Source organism: Chenopodium album, chromosome 27 (assembly GCF_948465745.1).
Source record: "Chenopodium album chromosome 27, dcCheAlbu1.1, whole genome shotgun sequence".
Classification (NCBI taxonomy): Eukaryota; Viridiplantae; Streptophyta; class Magnoliopsida; order Caryophyllales; family Amaranthaceae; genus Chenopodium; species Chenopodium album.
In genome coordinates, this window is record NC_137860.1 from 7,191,857 (window position 1) to 7,219,666 (window position 27,810).

Consider the following 27,810-nt stretch of genomic DNA (forward strand, 5'->3'; position numbering starts at 1 on the left):
TGGGCTTTCTCCTTCCATTTAAAAAAAGATATTAATGGTTGAATTTGTGCATTGGAAAATGGACTAAAGAAACGTGTCAACCTAAAAGAAACAGAGGAAGCGGAAACGGAAATGGAAGTAGTACTAAAAGTCTCTTTTTCTTTGGTCTTTCAACCATTAAATGAAAGTAGTTTTTGGGTAGGATAATATATACGAACATGGACTGAACCAACTAATAGAGCCCAAATTAATCAACTACACCGTACATTGTCTGAGACATCCAAAATCACAACAGCAAATTATAGTTATAAACATTCTGTACATCTTATGCATGAACACAAAGTGGGTTAATTAAAAAAGGCTTGAGAGATCATATTTGTAGTTAGATTAGTGCTTCAATTTACCCATTTACTGATTAAAGGGCGTTGTTCTGAGCAAAAGAATTCGACTAACACGTATCACCGCAATAGATAATGTCGCTGTGACCTGAAAACATTGACATGGTTCAGAGATAATTCCCAAGCAGTCTAGGACAGAAACATTAGAGATAATGAGGAATTCTCAAGACATGCATGAATTCAATCATAAGTTGTTCCATGACACTAAATTGCTAGTAACATATCAAAAAAATTATTAATGGAGAGCGTAATATGTTCTGTAAAGCCTTGAAACCAGTAGTTGTGAGGCCATTGTCTAAAGGAAAGTGACTGACCATGAGAGTGTATTGCATTAATTTGTGGCCCTGAGACTTCGACACCATCATCACTTAAGAAGGAAATTCCGGAAGCAGTTATCTCGAAACAAAATTGCAGAGGTGGAGATATTGGAGATTTTGCAATCTTCATGTATCTTTGACCTGCATTTTTAGATAAAAGATAATACAGAGTAAGACATAAGACCTGCAATAAGTTTCCACAGCCAAAGAGAGCTAGTGAGGGAGAGAGGAAAGAGCACATAACTCTCCTCACAAGTAAAAACAAACATTTGAACAGCTATTAGTTGAAACCTGACAAGTCACAGGCCAAGAGCTTCCTCGTGATTTGGCAAAACCATTACTTCCTTTCTCTCGCTTGTTTGGATTAGAGATACAAAGTTGGGGCTTGGGATAATGAGTTATGGTGGGTAATGGTTGAGGACAGGGTGGTGCGTTTTGGTGAGTTGGTGTTGATGGCCATCGGAGGGATGAGGTTAGTTCAGGTAAGTAATATGGCTATTCCACTCTTTCCTTGTACTTGGTTTGATTTGCTAATCATATTAAGCATGGTTGACATAACCTCTCATGTCATGAATAAAACCATCACTGCACATACTTCACCGTGCTATTTCTTTTTCTTTTACTTAATAATAAAATCAAAGGGGTACAAGCACAAATCAGAAATACCGTAAAAAAAAACTGCAAAAGTAGGCATATTGCAATGGTATTAATACGAAGTATAATTTAAGCTCATTCCTTCTACGCAGGGACAAGAAAAATCACTTCATCTGCAGCCCTAAAGCCATAGACCCTACTAAAGCTCAATAACAAGAGTCTTAGCCAAAATTTTGAGCAATAAACATTGCTGACTAGTAGTTTTATAAGAAACTTTAAAACAATATATCGTTAAGCACAGCCATGACTCCTACAGTTACCTCTGAAAGACTGAAAGTCATCTTATTTCTTTGAAGCTAGATGTGAGATAGCTTTTGTAAAGAGCATCACAAGCGAAGTTTGTGCTTATCCCCAGAATTCTTTCAAAAATTAATAGCCTCAACCCTTTTATAGCTTCAAAAGGAATACAACTATACAGGACTTACATTGATAAGGATACACAACCAAAAAATTAGTCAACAAACAACTTTCGGAAACCAAGCCCCAACATAACCTTATGCAAGAAATTTCCTTCAAGAGAGTAGTATGCTTTCTTAAGATTATCTTACTGTGCCTCCCTGAAGAAACCAGCTTGATGAACAATTAGAAAATCCCCAATAATCCTTTATGTTCTAAAGGCCAAGATTTTAAAAAACAATATTAGTAACCACAATACCACATTACAGCAAGTAATTGGTTTAAAATCCTTAAATCTACACCGGTTGTGGCCTTCTAGACAAAATACTGAGCACAGTCCATGTACTTGAGCATAGTTTTAGAATTAAAATTTTCATCTACATCATGATACACATCAGACTTAATAAGAGAGAAATGTTTTTTGAAACACAGAGCATTCAAACCGTATAATCCAGGGGATTTATAAATTCCAATACCCGTCGCCAAATAAATTTCACTTTTTATGACAATCTATCAGAGTTTTCCTCTAGCTTCAAAGCTGAACCTAGGTCCACTTCATATTGTAGGTGTAAGAACCAATGGTAAGCTATTACCTTGAAGTTTTCTTAAACCTGTTACTTCATCTTGAGTCCATCAATATTTCACCAATGTCATTACAGAGAATTTTATTACATTCACTCTGTGCCTTGCCCTAACAGCAGAATAGAACCTATGATCAGATTCACCAATGTTGAAATTAGAGCCTTCTGCCTATGAGAAATTTCTTCAATTTCTACAACTCTCCATTTTTTTCAGTTGATTACAGCAACAATGCTCTTATACATGAAAAATTACTATCAACATACTCTAGCTGAGCCTGAACTTCCTCCAAATCACATCATGCCTTTTCAATTCTCTGAAAAGTGCTAGCAAAACCCCTAGAATGCAATGTCTTCAAATAGACTTTGGTTTTGTCTGATTTGAGCTATAATTTCAGCTTATGGCTTCATTTGACAGTGACATAACTAAAAGGAGCACAAATAATTTCACCAAATCTACTATGAAAGATTAAGTAATTCAAGAATTTAAAAGGCCTTGCTCCACCAATAGAAGTAACTAAAAAAAAAAGGGGGGCCCGGGGGCGGAGAGGAGTGGGGAATGATCAGAAATAGAGAGATTGAGGTACTATAATTCAACATCGGTAATTCTGCATCTAACCTGAGCAAATTCTACTAGCTAATTTCCCATCACTATTGCCCTTTACACCAAGAGTTATAGTATCCAAACCTTATAAAAGGACTTAAATCAATACTATCAATACACCCATTAAGAACCTTTCATTCATGTACAGCTCCATTCTCTGTCATCAACGATGAAATGAAGCTGAAATCACCTCCGAGCTCCATCTAGCTAGAGGATTCCACTGATTTATTTTACATAATATCAGAACCAAAATCCTGAAGAATGCTCCATAAGGGCTTGATTAACCATATATAGCAGTAAAACAGAAAGCAACACGCTCATGTCTATTCCTTACTTCAAAATGCATGAATATAGAGGAGCTAGAGATCAAATGCATATCCACTGCTGCCATCCCAGCCAAATCATTCCTCTATTAAAGCAATTATAATTGTCTTCTCATGTCCAATGTCAAACAAACTTCAGTCGTGCCTTTTCTTCTTTTAACACCACCAGTCCACCACCTCGGCCCAGTTTTACTACTTAGTATGTTAAAGCTAATTTTTAGCAATAAATAGCTATCGCTGCTAGTCATCAGATTTCTTGTAAAAGAGAGTGAGCTCTGAAATATTGCCAAGTGGCCAAGCCTTTATTCTTAATGTTAAGCTCCCTATTCTTTTCTTACAAATACATATGCGGCTTAAGATTTTATTAATGCTAGTGTGTCGACATCCTTAATTTGCTCCAGTAATGAATTTCACTAACATCTACTTTCATTAAAAGAAATTCACACTTCTTTATTTGCTCCAGTAGTGAATTTTACTAAGATCTACTTTCATTACAAGAGATTTACACTTCTAAAGGGGTTATTCCCTGCATGTCAAATCTTAACCTTACTAGAAATCTCTTTAACATATACGTATCTGATATCAGAAATAACTTATTTGAAATATTAAATTTGATCATTGAGTGAAACACAATAGTTTATGCTGTATCAATTCTTCATCAATTGCCCAGTCCCAACCATTAAAATTGTCAAAAACTCAATAACACATGGTTGTCCCAACTCCCAAGTTGCAAACACAACATTTTGGGATTAAATTTTATTATAAATTGCCATTAGTAATTCTCATTCATCCCATGAAAGCCTTAATAAATCATTTATTTTTTTCAAGTCCTTCCCATATACAATCATCTACAGGTGTACAGCTCCCTACCTCTGATAATATAAGGTTTTTTAGGAAGTCCTTCATAAGCCAATCTAACTTTTCTAGCAACCCAGACCGACACCTTCAAAATGATTCTCTTAGGGGCTCTAACAATTAAAATAACGACAAAAGTTTTTTATTTTATTTTATTTTTACTAGATAGAGTAACTGATAATGAAATTATTCTAAAGTCCTAAAAATTAAATCTGTTACAAACAGATATGTTAAACAAAATAAAATACTTGTTATATATAAACCTTACATAAATTCTAAAATCTGGGTTTCCATCACTGAAATTAACACTCTATACCCACTTAATGACATGCGTACCAGATCTCGAGTCAAGGATAAGCCTTATGCTTACAGCATGTGCCCAGTGAATCCCTAAAGCAGCAATCAGATGAGTGTCAAATCTTGTAAGATTGTCTGGTCTAGTCTGCATCTGCACTGCACATAAAAAAATGGCTATGAATATCAAACCGAGCAGCAGGCAACGGGATGGATGGATTATGATGACAGGTGATTTTCCAGTTGACTAGTGAGCAATTCATGAAACCAACAGGTGCGAGAGATTAGACATTGCAAGAACTCCCTATGCTATGCACAGAAAAGTTTGTACAAAACTGTAAATTGAAAAAAAAAAAAATAATAATAATAATTATGTTTGGTGTCTTATATGGAAGCACCCTATTTTTTCGTCAGAATAGTTACTGTACAGTTTACAAGTTATTAAGTTTAGTGATTGCAGATCTGTAAAGGGGCAATAAAACTAATTATGGTTTTAATTTAAAATACATACATCTATATTTTTTTCTTTACTGTGAAAACCGAAGGAAAATAAATTCATTATATACAATGTTAAGTCAGAAACTTGCAGTTGCTGAACCTGCATTAAAGGCTTCATGGGCGCTTAATATTAGAACACCGGAAGTTGTTAAACGTCACCCACATTTTACAAGGTAACGCCCACATTTTATGGACGAACATACCCTCACGTGTATTCCATGCTTTTCACCCCTCTAGTTCAAACTAACTTGCTTACGTCCCAACAAACCACCAACAACCACAACCGGCCAAGGGCAAATAATATATCGTTGGAAAGCTTTGAAAGTTTATTTTCAGGCGTTTCTTTTCCATTTGTTTGTGGTTCTAGTTTTATCATCACCTTTGATTTTGAACTCGGATTTAGACAAATAATATATTGTTGGAAAGCTTTGAAAGTTTATTTTCCAACCCAATTGGAATTAGGTAAATATCAGTTATAGATCTTAAGATATGGCCAAATTAGTGCAAGGGTATCGATTTTTGACCGAGTTTAGTATGTTGATTAAATCTCCTTCGTTTTAAATTGAAATTGGGATTATGATATATCATTGGAAAGCTTATTTCAAGGGCTATCCATTCATGTAAGATTTGCATAAAAATTATGAAGCACAGAAACCAGATTTGCTCTATTTCGGGCTGCGGTCATGAGAATAGAAAATTGGATTAAGATTTGTGGACATCGCAGTTATTGTTAAGTTTCATAATATCGTTGAATTTCAAATGAGATTTTTATCAATGACCTCACATAATAATTACCTAAAAATGACAATGTTTAGTTATAAAACATGACATTACAACATTATTAACCTTAAAAGGTATAATGGGGACTTCAAAATGTTAAACAGCAAAAACTTACAATTGGTACCATCAGTCTGTTGGAAAGAAAACAAAGAGTCATCATGTGATTGTGATCTAACTTGGTTTGTCACAACAATAGGTATCCGTGAGAGCTCTGCTAGTGATCTGTATATCAAATAATTAATCTTAATTTCAGCAAATCAGAGTAAATATTAATATAGAAGAGGGGTTCAGAAATAGGTAATAAGCAAGGAAATTTTACTTGATGAATGAAATATGCCATGCAAGTGCATGCTGTCTAGGATTTGTCTGCTCGTATTCCCTACACAACAATACATTATATGAGCACTTAAACTAATAAAAATCACGCACCAACAAACAAGTAATTAACTGGGACAGATGCCCGACCCCTGATTTTAAATAAATTGATCATGAATGTTTCAACCTGACAGTTAAGGCAACTTCTAAGATGTGGCATTACATTATAACTTGAGGGTAACACAAGTCATTTACTCATCCTAAAAATTGGTTTCAGTGGTTTGAATAAAACCACCTAAATCCTTATTATTAACTGAATAATTAATTTCGCTACATCACATGAATGGTTCTTACTCCTTCCTAGTATGGACAAACTTAGAGTATCTATCTTTTGTGAAGAGAGAGAAGGGTTTTTTGCATGGAGACATGCTTCCTTTAATTTGAGTTTACCTCAATCTCAACATTTATTATCCATGAGTATTATTCATGTATCCATGATTCAGTAAGCACAAATCCAATAAATATGCATCATGCACGATACATACATTACAATCATACATACATCCGTACATGGGCCTATAGTCTGTGCGTATGTGCTTTACCATCTTAGTTAGGCATGGCTGTAAAGAGTGTATAGAGCATACCGCCTTCGTGGGTAAGAACCATAAGCGAAGATATACTAGATGACTAAAATAGTGGAAGCATAGAACTTTTTCAGGAAGAAGAGTCCTTCCAGGTTATACATGTTGGAAATAAATCACTGCTTTTAAAATCAGCAGTCCCATTCTAGACTAGTAGACTGCAAAGGATATATAAAGGAATTCAGACAGACCAAATTTTAAATCATCTCCAATTATCAAGAAATCATTCAAGAATCGATTTTTCTTTCATACAGAGTGGATTTATCTCCAATTATCAAGAAATCATTCAAGAATCGATTTTTCTTTCATACAGAGTGGATTTCTGCCAGACGTAACTACAGGGTCATTAGAATCCATATGTGAAACAAGAAATTTCGTATTGTTTGGTCTTTAATCTCTTAATATCTAACCATAATTAACTGTTGATAGCATGTCTAATATTCCAGAGCTTAGAAGTTTTGCTTTGAAAGTTCATCATTTTTCTCAGACCGTATTCTACTTTATGCTGGATCTTCCAAATGTTTCTTTATTCACAAATTATATGTTCATCCACTGTGTAAATGAAGTAGATATAAACAACTATTTCATCAGACACAAGTTAGAACATTTCACAGAATATTTCTCTACCAAAACGAGACAGAAATTGGCTCACCAGTAGTGAGCACTAATTGAACAAGGCTCCTAACAGTTGTAAGCAGCACATACTTGGCAGCCCTTTCTATTTCTGTGGGATGTGGGCAAATGGGAAATGCCTGAAGATGAAATGAAACTTTTGCAATTTGAAGGGTTGTTCCTCAAGGACCCCCCCCCCCCCCCTGTAGAACTCTTATATAAAAGACTAAGCTGATTGTTAGATGTTCTCAAGTCCCTTTTTCCAATTTCTAGCACGCCTAGCAAAAACGTGACTTGCATCAATAGCTTACTCTTTTGGTAAAAAAATATAGTGAGTCAGTAAGCCACTGAAGGATTAAGGATTTTTTACAACTATTCCCATTACAATAACACAATCAAATCAGATATTTGACCAAAATTTGACAAATATTAATCAATAAATTGGAGTTCTAATTTCTTGTACTGACCAATTTTATAAATTTCAAGGGAGTGCAAAAAACTCTTGATTGTTTACCATGAATGGGAGTAGTTACTTGAGTTTGGGCTATGAGACAGAGTGGTTATCCTCACTCCCTTGAGACTCATTGTTGGACTAAAGACCATAACTTGGCTCACAAGCAACTCGTCTTTTTTTAAAAACATTTTTGTAAAGATCTGCAACTTGTTTACAAAATATAAGTCTGGTTTCTTTGCAAACAAAGTTCAGAATCAACAAAGTTCCTTGGGAAAGTAGCCATAAAGTGGGCAGTAATTTCATTAGATGCACATAGGGCGCTTATGTGCCAAGAATCAGCTACTCACTTTATAGTAAATTCAATAATGTATTAGACCATAATTGCTCAAATATGACAAAGTAACCCTTTAGCTCATGATTAACTTGCCACCTTTATTCGGATGGTAAAAGTCACCAAATTTCTCCATCTCAACTTTTCTTACCTCACTAATGAAGTAATGATTGTTCTTTTCGGAACAACTTGCTCATATGACCCCGTAAGGGGTAGGGAAGACATAACCATTAAAAGGCCTCATTATCAATACATATAGTTTCTAAATATTGGTACACACTACATTACTGCAAGCTATCTAGCATACAACACCCACTGCTAGTGTATAAGTATACATGAGTTGTCTCCTATAATTTATAGGGCTATCAAAATTCACAACCTCACCATACCCAACCTTTTGCTTTTTCATCAACCATCAACACAAATACTTAATTTTTCTTTTTATTATTATTATTATTATTATTATTATTATTATTATTATTATTTTTAATTTCAACATTTGTTTATTCCTTTTTGTTTTTACACTTGTGCTTTCTTCCATTTTACATTATGACATCTTACGTTTTTCACACAAAAGCAAGCCCGGCTAAGGCCATGTGCAAACAGGCCCTTAGCATAGGGCCCCGAATTTTAAGGGCCCCTATCTTCGGAGCCCAACCTAACCTTAAGAAGAAAAAAAATCAGAACTACTCAAGCAATGAAAGGCTGAAAGTCAGGCATGTTCCTCCATTTACTCCCACAATTAATCAAATGTCTAGATTCATCTACCATATACTTCACAAATTGCTCCAAGCCTCCAACCTCCAAATTTTTGAAATTTCTTCCTAATCTTCTCTCTTCCCTTCTCATCCCTCCTATTTTTACATTTGATTTTATTGTTTTACCCCAAATTATTCAATTTTCCATATTCAACGTTTTGCCTTCAACTATATTACTATAACGGGAATGAAAAATATTTTCTCAAATCTTGAATTGCTTTTAATGGAAAGATTAATTTTGTGTTTTGCACAATTAAACCCCTTAAATTTCGTTTATCAAATGGCTAAATTTTTTACCCCCTGTAAATTTCTTTTAAATCTCCTATCTTTTTCATTAACCTTTATTATCATACTCAAATTATATTAGAGAATTTTTTAAAAAAAATCAAGATTCACAGTAAATTGGGTATAAGCTAAGTGGTTAACAAGAAGTCAAGAAGATGCATGCCATGGAATTGCTGAGTTGATCTAGTGAAGTGGCAATGTGGGTTGCGGCAAGCTGGCAATTAAAGTTGCAAAAAAAATTATCAATTTACACGGTATTTTCAATCCTTTTTGCATTTTCAATTATTAGATTAATTGTAGATTTGTTTTTTTTTTTTTTTTTTGTTGAATTGTTTAGTTGTTTGTTATACTATTGCAATTTTGTTTATTTATAATTTTTAATCATGCCTCCCAAAAAAAAGTATGTTTCCGGCAATGATAAACGTATGAAAAAGAAAAAAAATTGAAGAGTTAACTCAATCTCATTGACAAATTTAAAATAAAAGAACCACAAATTACTGTTAAATAATGTTGATGATGTTATTACTGGAATTGTTGAAAATGTGGTTGCTAACGAGAATATTAATTGCGATAATCAAAGTCTTGACCCTGAAAATTTTTTTGATGTGCCCAATGAAAATGATAATGTGGATGAACAAGATGTTTCTAATAATGGTGATGGTGATAAATTGAACAATTTTTTTGATAATGAAGAAGATTATGATACGGAGGAAAATAACAATATTAATGCACAACAACCCAACCAATTTTGAATATTCTTTTGATATATTTGATCCAAGAAATTGGGATGCTCTTGAATCGAAAAGGATTGATTTAGTAGTGACAAAAAGCCCTAAAAGAGATTATTCCATTGTTAAGAGTCCTAGTGATAAATTTTCTAGACGCTTTACGTTTAAATTATAAACTAGAGTTTTATCTAATGGAGAAAAATGTGATAGAGATTGGCTTGTTTATTCGAAAGAACTTGATATTGAATTTTGTTTTTGTTGTAAAATTTTCAAAAAAAGAAATTGGTAGAGGACAATTAACTAATGATGGTTTTAGTGATTGGGCACATATTGGTGAGAGACTTAAAGATCATGAGACGAGTATTGAACATGTTAAGAATATGACCACTTGATAGGTTACGTCTTAGGCTCCAAAGGAATGAAACTATTGATAAAACGGATCAAAGGCTAATTGAGAAAGAAGAGGATCACTGAAAAAATGGTTTAAAAAGAATTTTGGAACCGGGAGAGAAGCTCTTACCACTTGAGCTATCTCTCACTCTCATAGTTTGGCCTTTCATGGTTCTAATGAGAAATTGTATCAAAATAGCAATAGCAATTTGTTGGGCTTGATTGAAATGTTAGCTGAGTTTGATCCAATTATCCAAGAGCATGTTAGACATATCACAATTGATGATATTCAGTTTCATTATTTTGGGCATAACATCTAAAACGAGTTAATACTTTTGCTTGCTTCTGCAATTAAAAAATGAAATCTTAAAAAAAATAAAACGAGCAAAGTATTTCTCGTGATACTTGATTGTACTCCTGATACTAGTCAACAATAGCAAATGTCTTTAATAATAAGATAAGTGGATGATTCTATCAATTCTAATAGTGTTAAATGTGAATGATACAACCAGTCATGGACTTTTGGTATGTTTTTTTTTGCTCTTGGTTGTATCAATCACATTTAACACTATAGAATTGATAAAAACATCCACATGTCTTATTATTAAAGATTTTTGCTCTTGGTGACTAATATCCGGAATACAATCAAGCATCACATATAAATAATTTGCTCGTTTGATTTTTTATTTATGATTTCATTTTTAATTGTGGAAGCAAGCAAATGTATGAGATTGAACATCATCATTTGTGATACGTCTAACATGCTCTTGGATAATTGGATCGGACTCAGCTAACATTTCAATCATGCCCAAAAATTGCTATTGCTATTGCTATTTTGATACAATTTCTCATTAGAACCACGAAAGGCCAAACTATGAGATTGACCAAGTGGTTAGAGCTTCTCTCCCGGTTCCATAATTCTTTTTAGACCATTTTTCAAGTGATCCTTTTCTTTCTCAATTAGTCTTTACGCCGTTTTATCAATAGTTTCATTCTTTTGAAGCCTAAGACGCAAGCATACCAAGTGGTCATATTCTTAACATGTTCAATATTCGTCTCATGCTCTTTAAGTCTCTCACCAATATGTGCCCAATCACTAAAACCATCATTAGTTGATTGTCCTTAACAATTCCTTTTTTGAAAATTTTACAATAAAAACAAAATACTCTATCAAGTTCTTTCAAATAAACAAGCCAATCTCTATCACATTTTTCTCCATTAAATAAAACACTAGTATATAATTAGCCATAACGTGTCTAAACAATTTATCTTTAGGACTCTTAACAATTGAATAATCTCTTTTAGGGTTTTTTGTCACTACTAAATCAATCATTTTCGATTCAAGAGCATCCCAATTTCTTGGATCAAATATATCAAAAGAATATTCAAAATTTGGTTTGGTTGTTGTGCATTAATATTGTCATTTTCCTCTATCACAATCTTCTTCATTATCAAAGAAATTATTCAAATTCTCACCATCACCATTTTTAGAATCATCTTGTTCATCCACATTATCATTTTCAGTGGGAAAATCAACATCAACACAATTTTCAGGGTCAAGACTTTGATTATCCAAAATAATATTCTTGTTAACAACCACATTTTCAATAATTTCAGCAATAACATCATCAATATTTGGATATTCAACGGAAATTTGTGGTTCTTTTATTATAAATTTGTCAAGAACTCCTCTTTGAGATTGAGTTAACTCTTGTATTTTATTTTTTTTCATACATTTATCATGACCAGAAACAAACTTTCTTTTGGGAGGCATGATAAAATATTATAAATAAAATCAAATTGCAAGAGTATAACAAACAGCCTAACAATTCCACCAAAAAAAAAAAAAAAAAAACAACGAATTCTACAATTATTCTAATTATTGAAAGTGCACAAAGAATTGAAAATACCGGGTAAATTGATAATTTTTTCGCAACTTTAATGTAATCCCCCATATTTTTCTAATATAATTATTTATTATTTATACAAATATTTTAATCTTAGTTTTATAAGTACGAATAATTTAATGTAAAAATAATAAGATTTTACTAAACCATTAAGTTTTAGTCTCTTTACAACTCCCTTTTTAAATATGTTGGCCCAAAATTAGTTCTCATTCAAGACCAAACTAACCAAATCCTACTCCTAATAAAATTAGAGAACTAAAACCCAAATAAAATAAAACCCTCACCCATTCTCCTTCTCTCTTTCACGTGAAACAAAAGAAGAAAAAAAACCCCCTTATACTCCTTCTCCTCCCTCAATTCTCACGACAAAGCAAAAAAAAAAAAAATTCGAAGTTGCAGCACCGCCATCTGCCTCCAGCCACACGCACCACCTCCGGCGACCGGCCCCCTACAGTTCGCCCTTCTTCCTCCCTTTTTCTCACTTCTCTTGTTTTGTTATTTTTGATTTAAAGCTTCAAATTTTATTTGATGTCAATTCTAAATTATTGTTATTATGGTTTGATTATATACCTAATTTATAAAAGCTTATGAATTTATGGGTTTTAGTATGTCTAATTTATTATATAAATTTTCAAATTTGAGTATGTATGAAATTTAGGGTTTAAAGCATTGATTTTTCATGCTTTAGGGCTTGATAACGTACTAAGCAAGTTATTTAATTATTCTATGTTTAAATTATATCAAAGTATGATTATTTTGGTTATATATTAATTTTCAGATTTTATATATTGTAAAATTTGAGTTTTATGTTGTTTATTTGAAGGGTTTTAAGGTTTAAGGTGTAATACACTATTCTAGTCATTGAATTATGAATGTAGATCTTCAAAAGTTTGAAATTTATAACTTAATTTATTTTTCAGATTATATATAATCTGATTTTTATCAGTTTTGAGCCAAAAATAAAGTTTTAGAATGCTTCTTTATGATTTAAACAACTATTTATGGAATATGCCAAGTATAAATTATTTGAATTGCAAAAACTATTGATAAAACGAATTTTTAGCATGTATTAGTAAGTTAAACTTGCTGAAATTTTATATTATATGCTATGTTTTCATGAATTTAACACTTAAACTTGTAGTTGGGATGTTGTACTATTAATTTTGACTAATGGGAACAATTTAGAGGCTTTATTTTGATGGTTTGAGAGGTTTTAAGTACTTTAGTATTGCTGTAAATTTAATGGCTTGAATATTGATTTATTTCTCATTGTTTGGTTTAGGAGAGGACTTTGTAGAAGGCGACTTCTAGTTTCTAAAATGGTCAATCGAATTGTTTACTCAAGGTACGTACAAGTTACAAAACCTTGCTTTTAGGTGCATGTTTAAGGACGGATCGAGAACTTAGTATCATGTATAGGGATGACTGGGTTATTGTTTGGTTATACATTGTGAATTTCATTTGATGTGCACTATTCTTTATTGCAAGTATTGTTTATGCTCTAACTATGCAAGGTGCGCTTAGAGGCAAAGGTATGTGATTGGTGAAATGATTTATTTATTACTCATTCATGATTAATGAAATAAGATGAGTAAAGGAAGAATTCAAGTCTTATAAGACAAGGTTAAGTTTTGGGGTGCCTTATGCACTCAAGGTGTTTATACACCGAGGTAGTAAAGGAATAAATAATAAATGTTGTTTGTCACTAATAAATCAAGAATTGAAATCGGAAACTTGTCTTACTTGATTGAATTGTGTTTGGAATGTTTGTATTGTTATGCATATGAGTCATCACCAAGTCTAAACCTATAAATCACGTAAAGTGCAATATGGATGAGCAGTAAAACTCTGGATGATGCACATCTAGAGTAATGACAAGGAGTTGGGGTACATAGGGTATTAGCCGTGTACTTTTCTCGAGGCCGTCTGATCTACGAGTCTCTTATTTCAAATATTTTTCTTAAAACTAGGAGTTAGGTGAGATCTCATACTAACTACGGTCACGGAGTCGCGCCCGTGGTCGTTGGATGTTTATTGATATTTCCGAAAGGAGACATGGGGTTTTTCTTTATTGATGTTCCAAATGGGACATGGGTTGGACAACCTTGTCTATTGCTTAATCCAATGAGTAAATTGAAATGAGTTAGCTACTATTAACTAGTGAAGTCTTATTAAAGTTGATAATTGAATCGTGTGTTGAGTCTATATATTAATGATGCATGATAATTGATTATTAGTAGCATGTCATGGATTTTTTATTTCGTTTCGCAGTTTGTATGTACTCAGCTTTGCTGATTGCGTGCTTTTGTGTGTGTCTTTCTTTGGTCATGGCATTTGCCTTTCAATGACCCTGTGACGATCCAATTTTTACACTTGTAATATTGGGGAGCAGATTAACCACATGTTCTTACACATGCAGCATCCGCATCAGTGGGATTTTTGAGTGGAGAGTTGGTTGTTGTTCACAGTTTATCTCTTTCCTTGAGTTTGGATTTATTTTAAATTGGTTTTATTTTACACTACTTCTTCTACTTTGAATTTATTTAAACTCTATTTTTGTTGGGTTTTGAATAAAGGTCATGATGGTTCCAACTTGTAATACTTAATTTGGTTTTATTCGTTGGTTTTGAAACTTGTTTATTTAAACTATATAGTTTTCCGCTGCTAATTTCTGATATAGCCTTAACGTTTGAACACTAGGTGGTAGCACGCCGGTAATTCTCTTGGATTTGTTCAGGTTAAAAACAGGTTACTCACAGATTTTAAGAGAGAATTATTGGGGTGTTACATTTAATTGTCTATTTGTCGGCTTGCCACAAGAAACTAGGAAGGATGAGAAGGGAAGAAAGAAGATTAGGAAAAAAAAATTCTGAAATTTGGAGGTTGGAGCAATTTACGAAGTATATGGTAGATGAATCTAGACATTTAATTAATCGTGGGAGTAAATGGAGGAATATGGCCTTTCATTTCTGATGTATATATTATTATTTTTTTTTTTTAATTCTTAAGGCTAGGTTGGGCTCCGAAAATAGGGGCCCTTAACATTTCGGGGCCCTTTTGCACATGGCCTTAGCCATGTTTGATGTTTCTATTAATTCTATTAGTTTTAAAGAATCTTTTTTAGGATTCTTAAATGTGAATGATACAACCAGTCATGGACTTTTTGATGTTTTACAAATAAAATTGAAAAATCTTGGTCTTGACATATTTGATGTACGGGGACAAGGATATGCAATGGGTCAAATATGAAAGGACAACATCAAGGTGTGCAAAAGAAATTTTTAGAGACATATCTAAGAGCCTTTTATACTCCTTGTAGTTGTCATAGTCTTCATTTAACATTGTGTGATATGACTTTTTCTTGAAATAAAGCTAAGGATTTTTTTAGTCATACAACGCATATTTACCATTTTTGCTAATTCTACTAAGAGATGGCAAATTTTGAACGATAAAGTAAAAGTGTTAACTCCAAAATCATTGTCATCCACTCGTTGGAATAGTCGTATAGATATCAAAGCTATAAAATGTCAAATGTCAGATTTTAGAGAAGTTTTACTTAAAGTGTCAAACACGGATCTTGATTTTAAACTAAGTAGTGAAGCTAAATCCTTGCCAACAAATGAGCTAGGTGATTTTGAGTTTTTAATGTCAATAATTATATGGTTTAAAACATTGTCTGCAATTAATATGGTTAGCAAGCTTTTGCAATCGAATGATATGGTTATTAATGTTGCTATAAAAAAATAAAGGAGTTGATTTCATATTTTGAAAAGATAGTGGATTTAATTTTGCTTTAAATAAAGCTAAAGAAATTGCTATTTAATTGAATATTGATTTAATATTTCATCAAAAGCGTGTTATTCGAAGAAAAAAACAATTTGATGAGTATTTAGATACTCCTTCAGTTTAGTCATCAGGGGAAGAATCTTTTAGTGTTAATTATTTTCTTATTCTTGTTGATAGGCTATTGTTTATCTTAATAAAAGATTTGAGCAATATCAAGAGTATGAAAGTATATCTGGTTTCATTTTTACTTTTGAAAAGTTAGAATCATTGGATGATGCGACTTTGAAGTCATGTTATTGTCATTTTGAGCAAGCATTAAAGCATATGTGGAGTTAAAGTTATTAAGAGATATCTTTCCTGCAATGCGTGCAAAAAAATGGGAGCGATTGATATATTAAAAAATTTTATTGATGTAGATTGTTCTCCTAATGCAAATATTGCATATAGGACCTTATTGACTTGCTTATGTGGAAAGAAATTTTTCAAAATTGAAGTTGAAATCTTACTTCCAGTCTACGATGTTACAAGAAAGGCTTAATGGATCAGCGTTGATAGCAATTGAAAATGATTTTTTGGAGAAGGTGGAATATGAAGACATGGTTGATAAATTTGCTTCAAAAATACTTGAAGAATAGCTTTGTTTGACGTTTTAATAATTTGAGATTGTATTTTGATAATATTTACAATTTAAATAAAGTAGTTTGCGTTTTTGAGTTTCATTTAAAAAAATTGTTACTCCCTCCGTTCCCTAATGTTATTTTTGTTGGAATTATGCGCAGTAATTAAGAAATTGTGTAAAGTTGAGGTATATTGGAATATTTCAATTGAAAGTACAATTTTATTGAAAAATACAATGTTGAGCATGTGGGGTGAAGAAATTAGAGGAGAGACGAGAGAGAAAGTAATAATAAGTGTTGAAAAACTATTAAAATAGTACAAAAAGTACAATAGCACATGGAAAAGTAAGGACTTTTGAGTAAAAAATTGTAAAACAAGGGTAATTTTGTCCAAATTTATGACCAAAATAGGAAAGATGCTAAATGTAAAGAATAAAAAGGAACAACCTAAATGGAAACGTAAAAAACATTTAGGAACGGAGGAAGTATATGATATTTTCGTTAAAAAAAAATTATTAGGGCCCAATTTCTAAGTTTAGAACAGGGCCCCCAAAATGATTAAGACGACCCTCACTTAGTTTTGCCCATTTGCCCATAGAGATCTGTGTGTAAATGGTAAGCGTAACAATCAATTAGCTGTAGAAAGGGAGTAATTTTATCACCAAATCTTTTTAATACACATGTCATCTCTTTGTGCATTATCAACTATTCTTTTTTTTAAAAAAAAAAAAGACAAAAATATATCTTCAATTATTATATAGTTTCAAATGAATCTTCATATTCTTCTTGTAAAAAAAATTCTCCTTTATCACAAAATCAATGAATTTTTCTCCCTTTTTTGTATATCCAACCACTTCATCAATCTTTAATAAATGACATTTAAAAATTTCTTAAAACAATAGGCAAGATAGATATAATATCTTCTCTCTTGTTACTATTTTATTTTTCTATTTACATCTTCCATGAGACTTTCCATAGTTTAAAACCTTAAAATTAACATTGCCCAAACTAGTTTCAACACCAGAGTCGGGAAAAGGCCATACACATAAGTAAATTGAAAATTATACATTATACAACCCGCATAGCTTATAAAACCAGTTTGAACTTTATACCATGAACATGAATATAACACAGGTGCAACCGTGCAATCTCCTCTATCCTCAATTCACATTCAATAAATGACAACAAAAGCATAGATAAGTAGTAGATAACCAAGTTAATTTTTATGCAACGCACAAAAGGTGCTAGTTCCCTCTCTTTCTTTCCTTAAAGTCATAATTATAGCTTCTCCTCTACCACGGATGTCATTGACCAAAAAGTATGCAAATTGGCAAGTTTTACCACTAACAATATTCAACAGCCCCTTAAACATAAGTTAAAGGATTTTAAGGTGAGTTATCTTTATTAGTTTCATCATACATATGGCTTTAACAATGTACTTCAACTTACTATATGACTCAACCTAAAAGAAAGATCGTCAACTTTTCACATTGATTTACTCAACATAGGAGCACAAAAACACAATAAAGTAAAAGAGGAATTACCCAGAAAGAAGAGCGGCCATACTGTCAATGATAAGCAACTTTGCTTTATTCTGGAGCAATAAAACCTTTATCTGCTGCAAGCTGGGAAACAGATGCATAGCCCATTAGTCTATCATTGTAGTATATTCATTAATGTAAAATAAACTAGACAACCTAAAATGGGTAAAATGACACATACAAGGGTTGCTCTTTTGTATAGCAGAAGATAGCATAAAATTGGTAGTCAATAGCTATGCAAAAAAAATGAAAAAAATAATTAAAAAAATCAAGTGTTCTCATTACGTTGAGAGCCACACAGAAAACTCCCCCCTCCCCCCATTCTACAAAAAAACTTCTCGTTTCTCTTGAGGACGTAGTTTAAGGAGAGTTTTAGTGGTAGGATTTTGTTAAGTACTTCCTGTGTTTCTTAATAGTTGCATCATTTTGACAAAACACATTTGCCTACACACCCCCTTCACCATTATTAACTATGCTTTTACAATAATATTTTGAAAAGATAAGTTGTGATTAAATCAACCACAATAAAAAAGAATAAGATTTATTATTATATGTTGGGAAAAAGGCGTCTATAGACTAGCTTGTACTAGAGATCGGAAAACGCAGGATATTGGAAAGATCAGGTTCGTAAAGGATATTAACCAAAAAGTTCTAGTTGGAGACAAGGAAATAAAGGATACATGGAGGTCTTCCTTTGATAACCTATTCTATGACAATCGAACCCAAGATATTGGTAATATAACTATACAAGTGCCCCTCATGATAGGGTTCATCGGAAGTTTATGCAAAGGATTCAAAAGGGGATGTCAAAATGGCATTAATAAAGATGGGATTGAAGAAAGAGGTTGGGCCTTATGGCACTCCTATTGAGGTTTGCAGATGTTTGTGAGAAAGAGGAATTGATTAGCCAACAACTTTTTTCAACAAGATTTTTTTTTTTTTTTATAATTTTTTTTATTATTATTATTTTTTTTTACACCGTTTTTTTTACAAGATTTGGGGATGTAATAATATGTCTTTAGAGTTAAGGAAAAGTACTTTAATACCATTGTATAAAGATCAAAGGCGATGTCCAAAATTGTGTTAACTATAGAGGGATCAAACTAATAAGTCGTACTATGAAACTTTGGGAGCAAGTGATAGAAAAAAGGGTAAGGAGAAGTGTAAGGATCTCGAAAACCCATTTGGATTTATGCTTGGAAGATTGGCAGTGGTGGCAATCCATCTTATGAGACAACTAAAGGAGATTTATGGGGATAAAAAGAAGGATTTACACATGGTTTTTATTGATTTAGAGAAGGCTTACAATAAGATACCAAGGGAGATTCTTTAGTGGGCTTTAACAAGAAAAGACATTTCGCGAAAATATATTGGCATCATTAAATGACATGAATGAGGGAGCTAGCGCAAGTTTGCAAACCATTGTTGGGAAGACGGAAGAGTTCCTTATTACAATTGGAGTTCATCAAGGTTCTATACTTAGCCTTTTTCTTTTGCTATACCCATGACATCATGTAAACCTAAGTAAAAGGAGAAATGGGTAATTCTTGTGGCACAAACAATAAGAGAGAAATGAGAAGTATTTTATGGGACGGAGGGAGCATCTAAATAATTGATTTTTACTCTAGTGCATTTAAAGCACCGCTCAACTAAAACCTATTGTTATAGCTCACAGTGAAATTATAAGTTCTAATAAATAATATGGAGTTGATACATCACAATATATATTATAAAAATTATACGTTACTGATAACTTTACTAGTTATTTGGTATGATTTTAGGGTGTTTGGAACCTTGTTTTTGTTATTATCTGGCATCAAAGTTCATTATTTATTATATTTCTATGCAAATTACGTATCATATATGTTTCACGAGTTGTTTGTGTTTTTGATGTAATGTAGCTATTTTTAGCACTATAGATGTGATCAAGCATGAGTGAGCAAGGAGAAGGGCAAGCATGGTTGAAAGAGCCATGTAGGAAGAAGGATGAGTGCCTTAAAGAGAAATGAAAAGCTTTTGGAAAGCCTTGAATGTTGTTTGCGCAAATGACCATAACTTTTGATTTACTCAACCTTTTGAAGTGATTCAAATTGTAGATCAAAGTTCACCTCACGACTGGTCACAAGTCTATTTCCGGCAAGAAACAAAGTTACAGCCTCCCGAAGTTAAGCTGTCTTGGCATAATGCACAGACCTACGTGTAGACCTATTCGATTCTTAGCATTAGCTACTACCCACTTTTTCACCCTTCTGCATGTCCGTGCCAAACTTAGCACATCTGTGCAAGCCTGTTTCCGAGCTCTTTTCTCATTTTCTCCATCCTTTTTATTTGGAGGGTAATATATATACCCCCTTGGCTTCCCTTATACGATTATCCAAGTTTTTAGAGTTTTTCTCTTAATTCGCAATCTTATAAAATTAAAACTCTCAAATCACTAGTTAGATTTTAATTATTATCTTGGAAGACTCAATTTCAATCATAGCAAAAGACAAAATTCTACCATTGTTATTCAAGTTTGAAGCTTCTAATAACATTCTTTTTCTTTACTCTTCTATCCTCTCTCTACTTAGTTGATAGCTACTTGTTTAATTCTTGTATGCTTAGATTGTTAATTAGCTTAATTCTTAGTTTGATCTTGCTCATGAATTGCCGGAAATCTTTAATTGCTTTAGTCCTTGTATATGGCCATTGCTAGAACTATTTATCTAAGTTTTCTCAACGAAGGAACTTGAGTTAACTCTTTTATGCTTAGTTGACTTGAAATGCCATGAGAATAGGAATTTCCATTCAAGGGTATGTTTATGTCATCGTGATTATGCTTTAATACTTGTTTTATCCTTTGTAACCACAAGAATAGGTTGTATTCATGATTCAAGTATACAGAGAGTAGCTAGGTGCCTTAGAAGAATTCCTCTAATTTATCCCCTAATTTACATTGACTGATGTATACTAATTGTGATTTTTGATGAAGTTGAGTGGTGTAACCCGAGCCCTAGATTCCTCTAAATATTGTTTATCTCCTCTTAGCTTTTAGTTGAATTGAACTAGTATAAGTCACTTAAATCCAAACCAATTTAACTTGATTTAGCTTATTTAAAAGATAGTATTTCGGTAGTTGATTCAACGCCTCTCTTGGGTTCGACCCTTTCTTACCCTTGCTACTAGTTAGTGAGACCAAGATAAGATTTATCTTTGGACGGCCTATCAGTTACCAACCAATGTTTTTGGATATAACAAACAACAACAATATGAAGAAAATATAACTTAAGGGAGGAAAAAAAAAAACTTAAATAATATATCATTAAGTTTTTAGATGTGATTTTTAAATTTTCTACATTACACTTCTACAATTATATAATGACTAACAACCTAATTAAAAATTAGTTCACATTTTTTCAAGGATCAATTAGAAATAACAATCCAAACTTTCACGTATTGTGTTTCAATAATCCCAACTTTGGATTATTTTGGGGGTTGTTGATTTTCTTCAATCCTAATCCTTAACCGGTGAACAAAAGTCAATAACCTATTATATCAGGTCACTAGACACATGTTGGTCCAAAAAAAAAATCACAAAACCACCACTCCGCCTCCCCTTCACCTATCGGCCCACCCTAACCTCTACCACACTGCCCTCACCAGCCAGCCACACATCCCCCAAACCCCCCCCCCCCCCCGCGTCGCCGCTTTCCTCTCTCCCCGAAATACCCTCTCATTCCCCCCACAAAACCACCAATGAAACCCCTTCCCCGTGCCAAAAACCCCAAATCTTTCCTCCCATCACCCCAAAACCCTAGTGGGTAGAGTTTTCGATGGTGGGGGAGGAGTTTTTGGGGGTTTTCGGAGTTGGGGTGGTTTTAAGGGACTTTTTGAGTGGTTTGGGGTTTTCGGGAGTTGGGGAGGTGGTTTAAAGAAAGTTTCGAGTGTGGTGGTGGTGGATGTTGGCTCTGGCTGGGCGTGGGCGGATTTCGTGGCTGGTGGCCGGCGTCCATGGTTGGTGGTCGGCGTCAAGGGTTAGGCAGGTTTTTTCTAAATTTGTTTGTTTATTTTTCAAAAAAAAAATTAACCAATTAACTTATGACACATGTCACTTTTTAAAAAAATAAATAATAACTCATTCAACCAATCACCAATTTTAGGGATTAATGAAAATCAACATCCCCTAAGTTTAGTTAATTCCAGAATAATCCAAACATTCCAAAGTTGGGATTATTGAAACAAAATACGTGAAAGTTGGGATTATTATTTCTAATTATTCCTTTTTTTCAATAACAACTAATGTTGATTTCTATAATTTATGTTCACGTAACAAATAAAAAAAATACGGTTTTCTATTTATTTTCTTCTTATGTTCCTTGTATTTCTCGCTTTTCTCATGCTAAAATTAGAGATACCTTACGTTAATCTATGAGTTTGGGAGGTATCAATATCACATAAACTATTAGAAGCTACATTTCCAGTTTTCCACTACATGCTCTTATTCCTCTTGGTTCTATTCCACTATTCATAAAAAAAAACAAGTCTTATAAGGCAAAGTGGCAAGCATTGTGGAACCGAGGGAGTAGTATAAAGCTCCATGTCTCCGTCGGCATCCCATGATTAGCATCATTTTCTAATATTCCAATCATGACTGAAAACAATAATAAACTCATGCATCGGTAACAACCCCCCATCCCCACCCCTCTTCCACATTCTTTTCCAAAAAGGGGAAAAAAATTGAACTTCCAAGTTCCACCCAAATAAAGGAATCCTACTAATACCTCAAAGAGTCAAATCATTTTCGAAATATAAGATAATAAACCCCAAAACAGTCGAGACTTTTATAACCTTTAAGAATCGATAAGCTCACATCTATGTCATCTTAGAACAAGTTACGTGACTATTGTCATAACGTCCAACAAACCAATACTTCTATTGTCACCTATCTTCATTCAGATCATCTAAACCAGCCAACATGCAATGCTAGGGCGAAGCTCATATCACATTACTTCCTCCTTTTTATGGTTACATTTCTAAACTTTCCTGAAATAAAATACTAATTTTACACATTTACCCCACATATTTTCATACTCCTAATACACTTGCCCTCATAGTATCTGCTATTCCCATTTATAACAATATTTACATATTCCCAAAGCAACTATTCCCTTTTACCATATTATTTACCTCCTCCCAACTCCCAAGCAAATATTTCCATTTACCAAAATATTTATCTTCCCAAAACAAATTTTCTCATTTTATATGCTCCCAAAGTTTTTTACTTAGTACCCGAGTAAAAAACCAAACATAACCTGAGAGAAGTGATGGAGGGGGTAGCAAAGCAAGTCCAATAAAAAAGAAAGGTACATTTTACAGCAATTGGTTTAATTCCAACATGACTTCAGCAAAGTACCTATCAGTAAACTCAAGAAGCGTTGTAGGCTGCAACACCAGAATTCTACCTGCCATCTGGAGACAATATATGATGATCAATGCTAGTTCTTCATTAACACCAAAATCCATATTACGTAAGTGCAAACCGCTTTACCTCTTTCGCCATCCCTTCACGATAAAATACTTCAGGAAAACTTTTTGATCCAATCTCTATCATCCTGAAGTATTAAATATCAACAAAAAAATTCTGAATGTTATAGATTAGGATAGCAAATTAAATTCTTGTTTAAATACAACTCACATGAAAGTATATCACAATACACCTAAAAATAACTCTTTATCTTTTTTAAGATAGCTTTCCGAGTCTAGAGAAACAGGAAGATGAGTTTATGCTTCCGTCAAGAATTTTTTTAGTCAATATTAAAGCTGACCACTACTAATCAATGGAAAGATAATATATAAAATATAATTCAACTACCTTCGTGAGCTGAATTTGGACTCCACATCAATGTAAATAACATGACCATCTAAGCCACCACAACTCACTGGAAGTGAAGCTAGTAATGCCAGCTTCAGGCAAAACTGCATTTTGAACACAAACCAGTCAGATATTTCCCTAAGCATCACTTCTCTTTTATGATATAATGGAAAATCGTAAGGCCTTTGTATTAGATAGTGGTAAATAATCCCTTTCAAAAAAAATAGTGGTAATTTATCACTCAAGCAATGCAATTATAATGAGACCCACGTTAGCTGTCAATTGATTCCCGAACGAGTACGGAAAAATGCATTTAGTCACTCTATAGGTAGCTCATGGGGGTGGAATGGATGACATACACTGCATCTATTCAAAGTACAAATTGACTGTAAGGGGGCTAATTAATACAATCTCTATTAGTTTTCCGTTGAGTTGTGGAATGGAAAGTTAAAATAGTACAAATTACATAAGAAAAGTCAAACGATACCCGATTAGAAAAAGACAAAAGCAATCCCCTGAGGCATTTCGTGAAGGATTACAAGTTTAGCAACAAATCAGCTTACAAGAATTTTGAGTATTTGCTATTGTCTAGTATAACCAAATCCCCCAATTATAAAATTTGAGGTTAATATTTTCATTATGATAGGATAAAAAAGACATGTGTACATAACCTTTTTTTGAACTAAAAATAATTAACAACAAAACATCCTAAAGCAAAAGAGAAAAACCGATTACAAATTTTTTAAAAAAATGTTAAAGTCATTAGATGTTCTAAAAAGATCTAATTTGGTAAAAGACCATTTTTTATTTGATTGTTCGCGGATCTCTTGCTTCAAGTAATAGACTTTTTCCTCCCATCCTACTTTATGTTTTACGAAGTGGGTAAACAAGCATGAAGTATTCAGATAGCCTTGCCTGTGGAGAATGCCAGACTTTTTTTCTAGAGCTTCTAAAACATTCCTCTCAAGATCATTCTTGACTTTGATCAATTTATCCCATAGAAAAATAGAGTATAGACACAAAAATACAAACCTTTTACCAATCCAAGAGATTGTTCTTAGACACCACATCAAAAAAAAAAATAATAATAAATTTAAAAATTTTTAAAAAAAATTTAAAAAAAAAAAAAAAAAAAAAAAAAAAAAAAAAAAAAAAAAAAGTCTAAATATTCCTCTTGTATTCCATCTCCCATTCTTAAGTTTTTTTCTTTCTTTAACTCATTTCCATTCATAATCTTCTATTTTTAATTTTCATTGCATTCTATACCTCTCGTTATTCTCTCTAAAAATCAACTTCATTAAAATTAGTGCAACAATCTTTGATTTGATAATATAACCTTGTAAAACCTTGCAATGTTTGAAATACCAAATTCAATCATACTTCAACTATTTTTCTTCTATAATTTGAATCCATACAAATTACTAAAAGAATAGATTCCTAAAAGCAGCCAAAAAGGATAAAATTGAGATGTTATATAAGCAACTTAAGGTTAAATACAGTGTTTTAAAAAAGTGTGCTTTAGGCGCAACTGCGCAAGTGATAGGTGGTAAGCTCTTAAGTTGAATTGGGTGAGGCGTTTGTGGTTAGGCACATGAGGCGCAGCATAAGTGCACGAGGCACACCTGAGGCGCATCTAAAGCAAATTTCAGCCAAAATGTTTTAATTGTTCATATAGTGCGCCTCACTACAAAGAGGCGCACCTAGGCACAACGGAACCCCTCTCGCTTTAGCGCACCTTGAGTTTTTTTATACGTTGGTCAAGAATAAATGTATAATCATAATTTGATCAGAATAGATTAGTAAAAGCATTTTAAAACTTGGGCATTTTAAGCAGAAAAATTCATATAAGAACTCAAGTGTACAAGCATATGTTATATATCATCCCTATTTAAAGAAAGAATCACATTTATGTTTGACATACTTGTGTTTTTCCAATCCCTGCTGGACCAACCAGCTCAGTCACAACGCCAAATGGAATCCCACCGCACAAGGCCTTGTCTAAACCCTCTAGTCTTGTAGGAAGATGGCCAGCCAAGTGTTCATTTTGAACTCGTTGCTCCAAAAGCGATAATGCCTAAAAGCCAAACTTCAAAAGGGCTATATAAAAATGATACAAAGCCAATCAACTATAAAATAAACAGCAAAAACAGCCAGGACCATAGGCTTACAGTTTCAAAGGGAGGGCAGACCACTTCACTGATGTACGCAACTGCGGATGTCACCTCTGTCAACCCCACATCAAGTAACTCCATCAACTCAAATTCTGTTAGTGAAAGTGCATCCTAGAAGAAGGGGGAAAAAAAAGGGCCATCAAACCCATGAATAGAAATTTCTTCAAGTACAAGCGAAGATTGTTTTAGCCTTGGTGTTAAGTAATTTGGATTCTTCATTTCACCTCAAGTACCAATGTCAGATCCTACACGAGGGTGAATACTTCGAATTTCGACAATTCATTTTCAGCCAAACTCATGCAAAGTTTTCACATAATATCAGGTAGAGTGCATATAAACAAAATTTTACTGTATGATCATCTTTAATCTAATTTTCAAGGATGAAATTAAGCTAAAATCAAGGGAACTCAGCACCATTGCCGATATTTCAATCAAAATTTTTACATTAGAATCATAGCCAAAGAACTTTCAGTAATTAGAATAGCTAAGATCAGCTAAATTAGCAATACCCAAGTACATATATCAAAATCATCAGCTTTAAACGACTACATACAATTAATCAGTCTTTTACTCACAATTGGAATCCGTTTTTATTTTGACATAATACATCAACAACCAAAAAATCAATCAATCGAGTATTTCCAAGCACAATAAATTAACAGATGGGGCAAATTATAAACCCAAAAATAAAAATAAAAAAAATATATACTAGTATATACTACGTAAATAAAATCAACTAATACATAGAACCTGAGAACCATTCAAATTACACCATTAAAGTAACAATTCAAAAGTACCCAAAAGCTAAATCGTACAAATTTACAAAAAATTTGCAGGAATTTGAGGGATTTAAGAAATTTTGGTACAATTTCAGAAATTGAAACTGCAAATATAATTTTCATCAACTGACCTTGGCAGTTTTGATATTACGGGCTGCAAAGATGTTGGCAATTGAGTTGGGAAGACCCATTTCACTGATATGCCGATTCGCCATCTTCCTCACTTCTTCCGAATTCAATGGTTTTTCCCGCCAAATATAAACCCTATATTCTTGTAGGAATTAGTAACAGGGTGAGTAAAATTTTTGCCTTGCGGTTAACAATACTAGAGTGTACCGTTAGAGTGTACCCGTGCTCATGCACAAGATATATATAGTATATACTACCTTCGTTTCTTTTTAGTTGACACGTATTCCGAAGTTTCTTTTTAGTTGACACGTTTTCTTTTTGGGTAAATTTTTTACCTTGTATTTACAAGCCACCCCACTTGTTTTTTCATTCTCTATCACTCTCTCTCATCTTCTTAATATATATGTGCCTAAATCAAACGCGTCAACTAAATAGAAATGGAGGAAGCATATATTTAAGAGAAAAAAATAGTAAAAATGATAGGGTAGTTATTAAAGGGTGGTTATTATTTTTATTATTATTATTATTATTTTAAAATAGAGGGTTAGATTTTAATTGAGTGATATGGGTAGTTATGAGTAAAAATGGTGGTTATTGGTTATTTTTTTCAAAAAAAAAAATAAAATAAAAATAAAAGGGCTAGAATTGCAAGGATGGGAATTTAGAGTGCTGTGAATGAAAAAAAAAAACACTCTTAAATTATATATAAGATTATTGAAATCGGAAAAAATGGAATTGTAATAATTAATACTACCTCTATTTCTTATTAGTTGTACTATAATCTTTAAAGAGGTATGAGTAGTGATAGACTACTACTGCTGGGCCCATACCAGGGGCAA

General features: G+C 32.9%; 1 protein-coding gene across 1 annotated transcript; it reads right to left on the bottom strand.

Annotated features, from left to right (window-relative positions):
- Window positions 1-234: 234 nt before the first annotated feature.
- Window positions 235-27,092, bottom strand: LOC145620993 (DNA repair protein RAD51 homolog 2-like). Its single transcript, XM_081675732.1, has 12 exons — window positions 26,974-27,092; window positions 26,061-26,174; window positions 25,814-25,966; window positions 23,893-23,996; window positions 23,569-23,632; window positions 23,434-23,489; window positions 18,045-18,125; window positions 5,996-6,055; window positions 5,792-5,898; window positions 4,441-4,557; window positions 692-835; window positions 235-465 (listed from the first exon to the last, which is right to left on the bottom strand). Exons 1-12 carry the CDS (start codon window positions 27,055-27,057, stop codon window positions 428-430), a joined length of 1,122 nt encoding a protein of 373 aa, XP_081531858.1. The 5' UTR covers window positions 27,058-27,092; the 3' UTR covers window positions 235-427.
- Between the last annotated feature and the right edge of the window lie 718 nt (window positions 27,093-27,810).